This window comes from Ranitomeya variabilis, chromosome 2 (assembly GCF_051348905.1).
Source record: "Ranitomeya variabilis isolate aRanVar5 chromosome 2, aRanVar5.hap1, whole genome shotgun sequence".
NCBI classification, from domain to species: Eukaryota; Metazoa; Chordata; class Amphibia; order Anura; family Dendrobatidae; genus Ranitomeya; species Ranitomeya variabilis.
Window position 1 is genome coordinate 1,003,309,649 of NC_135233.1, and position 13,216 is coordinate 1,003,322,864.

The following is a 13,216-nucleotide window of genomic DNA, read 5'->3' on the forward strand; positions in this document are numbered from 1 at the left end:
TGCGTTTTTGTGCAGATTTCATGCGTTTTTACCCCTGCGGATTTCTATAATGAAAGGGTTCAGAAATGCTGCAGTTCCGCACAAAAGAAGTGACATGCCACTTCTTTTGATCCGCAGCGGTTTTCATGCGGATTTTTCTGCACCATTAGCTGAGGATTTTTTTTTTCTATTGATTTACATTGTACTGTAAATCACTTTGCAGATCTGCAGCGTTTCTGCGCGGAAAAAAAACGCTGGTCCGCACAAAATCCGCATCGTGTGCACACAGCCTAACAGTAAAAACCTGCAGATTAACCCCTGATCTGCTGGTTAATCGTGTTTTTTCTTGTGACAGGTTCCCTTTAACCCTTTTTGTGACTCTTCGGTGCCCCCTCTGAGGCCCATTTCTTGTGCCACTTGTACTGGTTCTGTAGGTGCCGTGCTCCCCTCTGGGCCCCCAGCATTGTATTTTACTATTGGGATAATTTTTTGCTTATTATTAATCGCTTAAAATAAATACAATTTTCAAAGAAAAAAATCTGCCAAGGATCCAACCAGCATCGTCATCGTTTACTGATGCATCTCATGGTCACACTGACATGGACCACGGTGCAATAAACAGCTTTCGGTTTTGTATCACTACACTACATGATGTGGTCATCGTCACAGGCATGGCGGCTGCAGTGCTAACCAAAACCCCTCAACCACCGCACGGTTGTTCCTGTCAGACGTATAAATAAAGATTGCTCGAACTAGCTACGCATGCGCAGTTCTACAGGATTCGTACGTAAGACGCTAGAGGGAAACCCTAATTCATAGACTGGACTCATGGTCTCCAGAAATATGGCGGACGGCTAAGCCTGCTAGCGCTGCTCACTATCCCGCTCCCTTCCTCCAGGACCCCGGGGACTATATGCATATGCCGCTACAACTGCTGTGTCCTGCGCTGCACGGAGAGTATTGGGGCAGGATAACACCCGATTGTACGGCAATGGGCTATATGTACCTCTAGTGTTCACAGCTGCGCGGGCACGAGCGGACTGGGCGGGGACGGCGGTGACGTCAGCGGTTGTTGTTGTGTGGCGCGGAGAAGATGGAGGCGGATGGCGGGGTCGCAGCCCGGTTGTTGAGGGAGTTCATATCTATCACGGGTGAGCAGAAGGGCGGGGACCAGGGTGGCACTGCGGTAATGGCTGCCTGAGGAGTAGTGCTGCCCGGGACAGTGCTGGGCAGGGGCTTCTCCCCAGTGACTGTGTGCTGTTACCAGTGTGTGGATCCTGCACCATTCCCTGTGTGTAGGGGCGCAGTCTGAGACTATGACAACTCTTCCTGTCACATCTCATAGAGGACACAGACCCTCCCTGGCTATCCATGCTGCTAAGCGTGTCCTCATATAAGCCGCTGCATGACGCCTGTGGTGGCCGCTCATCTGCCTGAGAACACAAGGGTCTCGACTTCCCCAATGTTCGCCATCGGGGGTCCCTTGTACACATTATGGCCAATGGCTGCCTCATCACGGGTTAGGGCGATGGCCTAGGTATGGGTACGGCCGGTGTAGTGTTCACATCTGCTGCCGTACCCTCTGTGGCTATAAAAAATACATATTTAAAGGCGTGTTCTCAAGTTTGTAAGTTGTCCCCTATCCGTGTGCCCGACCACTCGGCCCCACCGATCCTGACAGCCGGGGCGAGCCCTGTGTGAGTGGCGGTGCACATGATCACCCTCCGCCCCATACACACTGGTGTTCTGAGCCCTGGATGCTAGGATCTGTGGGGGTCCCAGCGGTTTGGAAGTTCTTCTATCCTACAGATAGTGGATAACTTGACAATACCTTTTTAACTTTGCAAACCATCCACCATCTTAAAATATTGGGCCAATCCTTATATTACCCTGCAAGGACGTTTTAGAGGCTGTCAAATACATCCAGATTCCCCACAGACAAAGCAGAGCTGGTTTCTTAGCGCTTCTGCCTTCCTGCTTGCTGTATACACAGCTGAACGAGCGCCGTGTGCTCAGTATAGGCACAACTCATCATTTCCTGATCTGGACCCGGCACATTTGATCGTCACGAGCGCAGAATGTGCTGCACACTAACACCCGGATGAGCTCTGCTGTGCAGACAGGAGGCTGAATTTACTAATGTTGGGGTAAACTCCAATCTAAATAAATGTATTCTAGTGTTGAGATGCCCCTTTGTCATTTATGGCTGTGTGGATGGCAGAGTATGTGGAATAATACATTAAAAAGAAGGAAAAATTAAATCAAAATGAGAAAAAAGCAGACTCCAGTCCAAATGGCGGATTCTAACATAACAATAAAACCTTATGACTTTTAAATAAATATTTTAGTTGTCATTTGTGGTAAAAAAAAAAAAATAGAAAAAAAAGGACAAGAATAAAAATGAATCCAAATGTATCATAAAAATAAGAGGCAAACATTATTTGGAATATCCAAATTTAAGAATGTGCCTGCTCATGATTGTGGGAAAATTACATGGTGAAATCTGACTTCTGTGGCACCAAGATGGCTGGCTTGTCCCGGATATGTAGTCATGGCAGACCAAATGGCTCTCCGAATGATGTAACAGAACTTGTGACTTATGGGGTTGCTCTACAGAAGGAATTAATGCTCCGTTCTGCTGGCATCTCCATCATCACTCTATATAGAGTAAGTGTATTCTGCTCTCCATGGTGAGGCAGATCAAATGGATCCCATGATGTGATCTTGACCAGAGGATAGTCTTCTCTGGTAATTGATTGCAGCTGTTCGGTATCACATGTAAGTTGCCGTCTGTCTGCCTTTTTTCTATATACAGTTATATGAAAAAGTTTGGGCACCCCTATTAATTGTAAGCTTAATGTTTTATAAAAAATGTTTTTTTGCAACAGCTATTTCAGTTTCACATATCTAATAACTGTTGGACACAGTAATGTTTCTGCCTTGAAATGAGGTTTATTGTACTAACAGAAAATGTGCAATCTGCATTCAAACAAAATTTGACAGGTGCATAAGTATGGGCATCTCACCAGAAAAGTGACATTAATATTTAGTAGATCCTCCTTTTGCAAAAATAACAGCCTCTAGTCGCTTCCTGTAGCTTTTAATGAGTTCCTGGATCCTGGATGAAGGTATTTTTGACCATTCCTCTTTACAAAACAATTCCAGTTCAGTTAAGTTTGATGGTCGCCGAGCATGGACAGCCCTCTTCAAATGATCCCACAGATGTTCAATGATATTCAGGTCTGGGGACTGGGATGGCCATTCCAGAACAGTGTAATTGTTCCTCTGCATGAATGCCTGAGTAGATTTGGAGCAGTGTTTTGGATCATTGTCTTGCTGAAAGAGCCATCCCCTGCGTAACTTCAACTTTGTTACTGATTCATGAACATTGTCAAGAATCTGCTGATACTGAGAGGAATCCATGCGTCCCTCAACTTTAACAAGATTCCCGGTGCCGGCATTGGCCACACAGCCCCAAAGCATGATGGAACCTCCACCAAATTTTACTGTGGGTAGCAAGTGTTTTTCTTGGAATGCTGTGTTTTTTTGCCCCCATGCATAACGCCTTTTTGTATGACCAAACAACTCAATCTTAGTTTCATCAGTCCACAGAACCTTCTTCCAAAAAGAAATTGGCTTCTCCAAATGTGCTTTTGCATACCTCAGCCGACTGTTTGTGGCGTGCTTGCAGAAACGGCTTCTTTCGCATCACTCTCCCATACAGCTTCCCCTTGTGCAAAGTGCGTTGTATAGTTGACCGATGCCCAGTGACACCATCTGCAGCAAATTGTTGCTGCAGCTCTCTGGAGATGGTCTGAGGATTGCCCTTGACTGATCTCACCATTCTTCTTCTCTGCCTTTCTGATGTTTTTCTTGGCCTGCCACTTCTGGCCTAAACAAGAACTGTACCTGTGTTCTTCCATTATCTTACTATGTTCCTCACAGTGGAAATTCACAGGTTAAATCTCTGAGACAGCTCTTTGAACAATCTTTGTTTTCAGATCATTTGACAGTTGTTTTGAGGAGCCCATGATGCCACTCTTCAGAGGAGATTCAAACAGGAGAACAACTTGCAAGTGGCCACTTTAAGTAGCTTTTCTCATGATTGCATACACCTGGCTATGAAGTTCAAAGCTCAATGAGGTTACAAAACCAAAAAAAGTGCTTTAGTAAGTCAGTAAAAAGTAGGTAGGAGTATTTAAAACAAGAAAATGATAAGGGTGCCCATACTTATGCACGTGTCAAATTTTGATTGACTGCAGATTGCACATTTTCTGTTAGTACAATAAACCTCATTTCAAGGCAGAAACATTACTGTGTCCAACAGTTATTAGATATATGAAACTGAAATAGCTGTTGCAAAAAAAAAACAATTTTTATAAAACATTAAGATTAATAGGGGTGCCCAAACTTTTTCATATAACTGTACCATTGATCTTCATCCGAGTGCTACTTAATTGGTGCTGAGTGCTACACAAATAAGGTCTCTGATAAGGGCCATGAATTACGGAAGCTTAGCGAGAGCTTCCGCTGCTCCCTTGTCTGCCACCGCAGTGTTTACCAGGGGTCAAAAGTTAAGATTTGGCGCCATCAAAGTGGGAGGTGAAGTTTCATGTAGGTGAGAAAGCATGCACATCTCTAAGTGGGAAATCTTGTAAGGCACCTGAAAAAGTCCCCGTGATAAACGGGCATAGTGAATCATAGAAGCAAAAAATGCTGGCCCAGACGTCCAACCAGAATGAAAGCCGCCTCTGTTGTCCTTTCTCCTTGGTCTGACAATGTTCTGTGACTTAGGCCTCAGTGGTTCATGTATTTGCTCTGTCTGTATCTTTTACGGGTAGAACTCGTACCCATTATAGTATAGGGGACTGTTCACATGTCCGTGGACACGCAAATATGTCCGATTTTGATTTGAGTCACAGATCAAACTCGCCAATGCAAGTCTGTATGTTAGTGAAAAAATCTGACGATACTCGGACGCAGTCTGTGTTGTCCGTTTGTAATATTCTAATTTGTTAAAACATTAAAGAAGCTAAGGCAAAAAAAATCATGCTAGAAAATCACTGATGGTAAAAAGTGACATTCTGGCCAAAATGTGCTGAAAATGAAGGTAGACCAGACCATCGAGTTCAACCTAAAGACTAAGACGATGATTCAGAGCAAGGCACAAACCCCATGAAACGGACACTAATGGCTCCATTTTAAGGGAACGTTTTCTACCAACTCCACATACAGCAATCTGGTTAGTTCCGTGGATCAACGCCCCATCACAGAATCTAGCATCTGCAACCTGTATTTTATTTTTCCAAAAAGTGCACCCAGGCCTCCTTGAACTGACTTCTAGTAGATCAGACTCACTTAACCTGGTGGTTACTTACTTTATTAAAAAAAAAAAAAAAAAAAAAAAAGCTGTTCTTGTATCCACTCTATGGTCTTAAACCAGTTCAGGTTATACAGACATACGATCATTGGCCACAGTGTTGGCCCGCTATTCACTGCTGCGGCCGCTGACTGACTGCAGCAGTTGCATGAAGTTCCCACTGGACAGCCCCTTTAAAACCACAACAAAGTTTTTTTGTTTTTTTTTTCTTTTTACATCTCACTGTACCTGCAAAATAATGACACTTATGAATACAACACATCGCTGAATGAAACCTATATTTCTGCTTTTGTTTTATTAGGTGCCAGTGAAAGCATTGGCAAACACATGTTAGAAGCATGCAGTCAAAATCTAGAAATGGCAGTGACTATGTTCCTGGATGGTGGTGGTATTGCAGAGGAGCCCAGCACCAGTTCTGCAGGAGCGTCCACAGCTCATCCTGCTGTAGAGTAAGTGGCTAATATTCTTTTGGGTGGAAGATAGTCTTTTACTTGGTGCTACGAACACTAAGGATATGTGCGCACCCTTGTGTTACAGAGAAAAGATGCTCGCTACCTGGGCCTTGTATGCCCCAAATACCCTGCCTGACTGCTGTAATGGAAAAAAATATGCTGGTAACTGCACGGCCTTTAGTGTAGCTGTAAACTGCATATTGTATATTCAAATAATAAACCTATTAATTTTGAGGCTTTTTAGGCTGTGTGCACACGTTCCAGATTTTTCGCGTGTTTTTCTCGTTTTTTTGCTATAAAAACGCATAAAAAACGCATACATATGCATCCCATCATTTAGAATGCATTCCGCAATTTTTGTGCATATGTTGCGTTTTTTTTCCGCCAAAAAAAAAGGCATCACGGTAAAAAAAACGCAGTATGTTCATTAATTTTGCGGTTTTCCCACTATATTATTGCATTGGGAACCTCTGGAAAAATACGCAAAAAAAAAAAAAAAAAAACGCATGTGGATTTCTTGCAGAAAATGTCCGGTTTTGTTCAGGAAATTTCTGCAAGAAATCCTGACGTGTGCACATAGCATTAGTGTAATCTTCATAACTAGTATCCACCCCTCCCTCCCAGAGTCGGAGAAGCAATGCTCCACGGCAGATCTCTGGGGAGAATATTATCATTAGGTGCCAGCAATGAGCTGTAGGTTCCTTCCAGATTCAGTTGGTGGAGAGGATGACGGGAAACTGCCCTGACCGATGTGGATGACACCCCACCTCTGTCTACCCTGGTATCTAATTGACCTAAATCGACTGGATGGGAGTCACAGCTTATTCTGGCTGCTAATGACACCGGCTCGGCTTCTTACTCTGTGCACCCCCCTATTGTACGTTTATGGCCCTGATATGGCAGAGATTTACGACTTGCCGTCCTTACAGCTGCAGGCGATTCTCTCATAGGGAACGATAATCGTAAGGCTACTTTCACACTAGCGTCGTACGACGCACGACGAATTGCGTCGTTGCGACGTACCGACGCTAGCAGTGAATGCGCCGCACAACTGGGGCAGCGGATGCTGTTTTTCAACGCATCCGCTGCCCCATTGTGAGGTGCGGGGAGGAGGGGGCGGAGTTACGGCCGCACACGCGCGGTCGGAAATGCTGGACACGACGCACCAAAAAAAGTTACATGCAACGTTTTTTGGTGGCGACGGTCCGACGCAACACGACGCAACCGTCGCACGACGGTTGCGACGTGTGGCAATGCGTCGCACTGCGTCGCTAATGCTAGTCTATGGAGAAAAAACGCATCCTGCAAGCACTTTTGCAGGATGCGTTTTTTCTAGAAAACGACGCATAGCGACGTGCAGTGCACGACGCTAGTGTGAAAGTAGCCTAAGATGTTTTTTTTCCTCTTCTACCTTTACTGTTGTGTTTTTGTGGTGCTCGCTCCATAGTAATACACTACTCTGTCCTGTGTACTTCTCTTATTTTACTGTACTGGTATGTGACATACTCTTTTGTTTCAGAGATGATGTCCGAGCCCCTATACCGCAGAAGCAAGAAATCCTTGTGGAGCCAGAAGTGTTTGGCGGTAAGAGGTTTGCGTGTTTCCTGTTACCCGGGAAGTGTCCCTCGGGGCTGTCACACATGTTTACTCGGCTCATACAATGTGAACTAATGAGAACAGCTTAGCGTAGGCTCTGTTCACATCATGTTTGACCGAAGGCTCCTTCCTCTGCCTCCTTTGCTGTGTTGTACAACCATCTTCTGCCTTTAATAACAGTAAGTGACAGTGAATTCTGCCTGCTGCTGTTAACCCTTTAAATGCCCCTCTCGGCATTAACAGCATTTCCATACCCCCTAATCCTGTCCCCCCAGGAGGCAATCTTGGAGAACCGATTATTTGCCATTAAATCAATCCGTGCCCTTATGACAGAAAGCGGGAGGCTGCTGGGAGGAATAAAGTTAATTTCTCTAGTAACCCCCCATGACAGCACACCTGGAGGATGTTACCCCTTTCCTAATAGGGACAGGAAATGACCAAGAGGTTAAATAACCCCTCCCTCATCCTCCCCCCTCAATGATTTTTCCTGTCCCTACTAGGGATGAAGAGGTCATCCCAGGTGTACTGTGCCGGCAGCGGTCACTAGGGGGGAATAGCATTATTGCCGGGCAGCGGGGGATCGGACTTGCGTCTCTTCCCCATGTGCTGCTCCCGTCTCCTCCGACTCGGGACTCTTTGCCACCATTCCGCACCTTCAGGCAAGGTCTGGGGGCATTCTTCGGCTGGAGGCCTCTCTGAGCTCTCCAGCCCTTCTCCTCCTCCGTGCGCGCGGCGTGAGGACTTCCGGTCTGAGGCTGGCAGCAGGATGTGACGTCAGACGCCGGCCGGCGTCAGTGAATTGGAAGGTCCTTTTGCGTTCCACGCTGGAACGCAAGGTGAACGGCGTGTTTTTTGTCGGCAGTCTCCCCCACATACATCGGAGGAGGTGGTCCTCTACTGAGGACAGGTACTGCGGTCTGTTCGCCTATATTAGGCCCCAGACAGGAAGACATCTCAGGTAAGACCACTGTGTGGTGAAGACCATGGAGATGTCTGCTACCTCGCGCTCTGCATCTGCAGATCCCAGCACCATCCCGGCCCCAGTGAGTATTCTGGCCCAGGGTGTCCACTCCCTGTTGCGGGTTGTAATCTTATGATTCCTTCTCCCCTTCTTTATAGGGGGACAAGGAACCCGCATCAGGAGGCAAATCTAAAACTACCCGCAAATGCGCAGTTTGTATGAAGAAGCTGTCCTCTTCATACAAGAAAGCATTGTGCAAAGAGTGCACAGAGAAAATTATCAGGGAAGAGCAGCCATCTCTGATGGAAGAGATCAAGGGCTTAATCCAGCACGAGATTAAATCCTCTCTGGCCACCCTTTCCCAACCTACACCCTCTCCTAGTGCCCCTCCCGAAGCTAAGAAAAGAAAACTTGATCTACAGGATGATGGGCAGGAGGACTGTCAAGGGGAGACGTCGGACGAACCACCAGAGTAAGGTGAATTATCCCTTGACTCAGAAACTTTCCAGCAAGAGAGATATTACTTCTCTTCGACTGACATAGAAGAACTCCTCACAGCAGTAAGGAAGACTATGGAAATTGAGGAAGAGAAAACGGCTCAGTCAGTACAGGAAGAGATGTTCGGGGGTCTTCGTTCTAAGAAAAGACAGGTGTTTCCCATTCATAGAAATATCCGTGATTTAGTTCTAGAAGAGTGGGAATCCCCAGAAAAAAGGCTGACTACTCCAGCGGAGATTAAAGACAGATTTCTGGTAGATGACGAAACAGCTTCATGCTGGTCGGAGGTTCCAAAAGTGGACGTCCAGATTGCTAGGGTAGCCAAAAAAAACCACGCTACCGTTCGAGGATGCCTCCCAATTGAGAGATCCTCTGGAACATAAGATGGACGGACTACTAAGGAAGTCGTGGGAAACGTCAACGTCCTTACTGAACATCAATTCCGTATCTACCTGTGTGGCTAGGTCAATGCATCGCTGGCTGGGACAACTAGAAGAATACTTGTCCTCAGGTACTCCCAGAGAGGATATTCTAGCCTCCCTACCTATGTTCCAGAAAGCAACAGGTTTTTTAGCGGATGCCTCTGCAGAATCTGTAAGGGTGACAGCGAGATCATCTGCATTGTCAAACTCAGTAAGACGAGCACTCTGGCTAAGATCTTGGTCTGGTGATATGACTTCTAAGATGAGGCTGTGTTCTATTCCCTTTAAAGGAAAGTATTTGTTTGGACCTGCCTTGGATGATCTTCTGGAAAAGGCCTCAGACAAAAAGAAAACTTTACCAGAACCTAGAAACCCTAGGAAAAGACCCTTCCGCACTCGGCAAGAGCATACTCCTCAATACAAGGGGAAGGGCAAGACGGACGTTGGAGTTATCCAAAAGGGGGGAAAGACAGGAATCTTTTTCTTCCCCAAACCCAAAATCAGAGAAAGCAATGACGCCATCACTGTGGGGGGTCGGATCTCGAACTTCCTCCCATACTGGCAAAAGATCTGCTTAGATCAGTGGACCTTAAGATTGGTCAGAGAGGGGATGAAGATAGTTTGTATCATATCCCCAAAAAAGGTTAAAGACAACTTTATCTACACCAAAGCTGCAATCCACGTTGATAGCGGGAGTACAGGATCTCTTAGTCAACAATGTGATCTGCACAGTCCCGGAGAACGAGAAGAACAGAGGTCATTATTCCAACTTATTCCTGATGATAAAAAAAAAAAAAAAAACCACGTGGAACCCATCGGATAATAATCAACTTGAAACCTCTGAATCAATATGTAACCTACAGAAGATTCAGGATGGAATCCGTCAGATCGACAGTACCCCTAATAGGACAAGATTTCGTCATGGCGACTATAGATTTACAGGGTGCATATTATCACGTCTTAATCCATCCAACTTATCGGAAATTCCTAAGATTTGCAGTCACCATAGGGAAAGACATAGACCACTTTCAGTTCAATGTCCTCCCGTTTGGTCTATCCTCAGCCCCAAGGATCTTCACAAAGATCATGTCCAAAGTAATGGCCTACATCAGAGGTCGGCATATATGCATAATCCTGTACCTCGATGACCTCTTGGTAGTGGCTCCCACAGTTCCAATTCTACAGGAGCATCTTCAAACGACAGTCCAGATCTTGTCGTCTCTAGGCTGGGTAGTAAACCCCAAAAAATCGGATATCGTTCCGTCAACAACAAAGATCTTTTTAGGAGTCCTGTTAGACTCTCACAACCAAACATCTTTCTTGCTCGAACAAAAACGGACCTTGCTTACATCAAAGATAAGAATGTTGCGGGACAAAAAGATAGTATCTTTAAGATGGGTACATGTCGGTTCTTGGGACCATGACATCATGCATCCAGATTGTGGCATGGGCACAAGTCCACACCAGAATACTCCAAACTCACATTCTGTCGAACTGGGACGGATCCCCAGATTCTCTAGACAAAAAGATCCGAATACCACCACACGTAAAGTCCTCATTGACATGGTGGCTACAAAAGGAGAACTTAATCAGAGGAGTTCCCTGGTTGCAGGACCCAGCGGTGACTATAAGAGTAGATGCCAGCGGAAAAGGTTGGGGAGCTACGGTAGACCAGCACATATTCCAGGGATACTGGCCAACCGAAATAAGCCAACGATCCTCGAACTTCAGAGAACTAAAAGCGGTAGAGGAGGTTCTCAAGGCAGCAGTAACTCTTGTACAGAATTCCCATATAAAAATATACTTGGACAACATGACAACAGTTGCCCACGTTCGCCATCAGGGAAGTACAAGACACGAGGATCTAAAAACAATATCAGCCAGAATATTTTCGTGGGCCGAGGAACATGTTCTCTCTCTATCTGCCCTACATATAAAAGGAGAAATAAATATACAGGCTGACTTCCTGAGCAGGGCAAAGATCCATCCAAGAGAATGGAGCCTAGACCCGGAAGTCTTTCAGATACTGGCCAGAAGGTGGGGGGACAGCCAGAAGTGGACCTGTCCGCAAACGGTCAGAACACAAAGGTCGACCAGTTTTTCTCGCTAGATCCAACCAATCCGGGGCTAGGTGTGGACGCATTGACCCAACCATGGACATTCACACTGGCGTATGCTTTTCCTCCATTACCAATTCTACCAAGAGTCCTACAAAAGATAAGGGCAGAGAAAGTCAAAGTGATCTTGGTGGCTCCATTTTGGCCCAAAAGAAGCTGGTTCGGGACCATCATCAGCCTAAAAATAGATGGACCGATAACACTACCTCCGGTCAAGAACCTTCTCTACCAAGGGCCAATATTTCATCCAGATCCCGAGAGATTACACCTGAATGCCTGGCTTCTGAATTCTCAATTCTGAGGACCAGAGGGCTATCAAAGAACATCATTAAAACGCTACAAAAAAGCCGAAAGACAGTAACCAATTCAATCTACCAAAAAATTTGGAAGACCTTTATCACATGGAGTGCTCCTGAACGGCCTAACCCAGACAGGCCGAACCTAGCCAGAATCCTGGATTTTTTACAGGATGGGCTGGAAAAAAGGTCTCAGACCCAGCACCCTCAAGGTACAGGTGGCAGCCCTGAGCTCGTATTTTGACCAATCTTTAGCCGACCATAGATGGATAAGAAGATTTATGACGGCGGCATCCCGCATATCTCCAAGACCCATAAATATAGTCCCATCCTGGGACCTCAATATAGTCCTGAAGGGTCTTACACTTCCACCTTTTTGAGCCCTTGTCATCAATAAGTATGGATAAACTCGCCTGGAAGACCACCTTCCTGGTAGCAATAACTACAGCCAGAAGAGTAGGTGAACTACAAGCCATGTCAATCAATGAGCCCTACATGAAAATTCTACAAGACAGGCTTATCCCGCGATTGGATCCATCCTTTCTCCCAAAAGTTGTCTCTAATTTCCACAAGTCGCAGGAGATAATTCTTCCCTCCTTCTATCAGGAACCAAAGAATGAGGAAGAAGAACAATTCCATACTTTGGATGTTCGGAGAATGGTACTTTATTATCTTCAAGTTTCAGAAAAAATTAGAAAGGATCAGAATCTGTTTATTCATCTTCTCGGCCAGAATAAGGGGAAGAAGACTTCCAAATCTACAATTGCGAATTGGATCAAAAGAGCAATCTTGGAGGCTTATCAGATTCAAGGCCTTCCACTGCCAGAGAAATTCACAGCTCATTCTACTAGGACAACAGCTGTCTCCTGGGCCGAGAAAGCCAGTGCTTCCATTGAGCAAATATGCAGAGCTGCTACGTGGTCCTCGGTCCATACGTTTTCCAAACATTACAGGCTAGACCTGATGTCACAAGAAGACTTGGCCTTCGGAGAAAAAGTCCTTAGAGCTATAGTCCCTCCCTAAATGTTACTGCTCCAGGTGTGCTGTCGTGGGGGGTTACTAGAGAAAATAGAATTATTCTTACCGTTAATTCGTTTTCTAGTAACCCACCACGGCAGCAGGAGTAATCCCTCCCTTTGCTTGATATACGTTCTGGAAAGAATATAATTTGAAGCATTCCTTCTCCTGTGGTCCTTTATAATAACACTGAGGAGGAGGATGAGGGAGGGGATATTTAACCTCTTGGTCATTTCCTGTCCCTATTAGGAAAGGGGTAACCTCCAGGTGTGCTGTCGTGGTGGGTTACTAGAAACCGAATTAACGGTAAGAATAATTCTATTTTGTTCCCCGCCGTAACGGCCTACAGAGTGGCGGTCGCACTGCGTTGAAGCGCTTTCAACCTGAGGATTAATCCCATATCTGCAGGTTAATAGCACTTCTTGACATGACAGATTCCCCTTAACCTCCTCTTGACATTGAATGTGTTGTTGGGTTTCTGTCAGACAGGCTCAGATT

The 13,216-nt window shown here is 45.6% G+C and overlaps 1 protein-coding gene across 1 annotated transcript in view; it reads left to right on the forward strand.

Annotated features, from left to right (window-relative positions):
* Window positions 1-741: 741 nt before the first annotated feature.
* UBXN7 (UBX domain protein 7) overlaps window positions 742-13,216 on the forward strand; it is a 47,866-nt gene continuing 35,391 nt past the window's right edge. Inside the window, exons 1-3 of the mRNA XM_077291219.1 lie at window positions 742-1,130; window positions 5,661-5,808; window positions 7,331-7,395. Of these exons, the coding sequence (XP_077147334.1) occupies window positions 1,073-1,130; window positions 5,661-5,808; window positions 7,331-7,395 (271 nt within the window). The 5' untranslated portion in view covers window positions 742-1,072. The remainder of the gene's footprint in view (window positions 1,131-5,660; window positions 5,809-7,330; window positions 7,396-13,216) is intronic.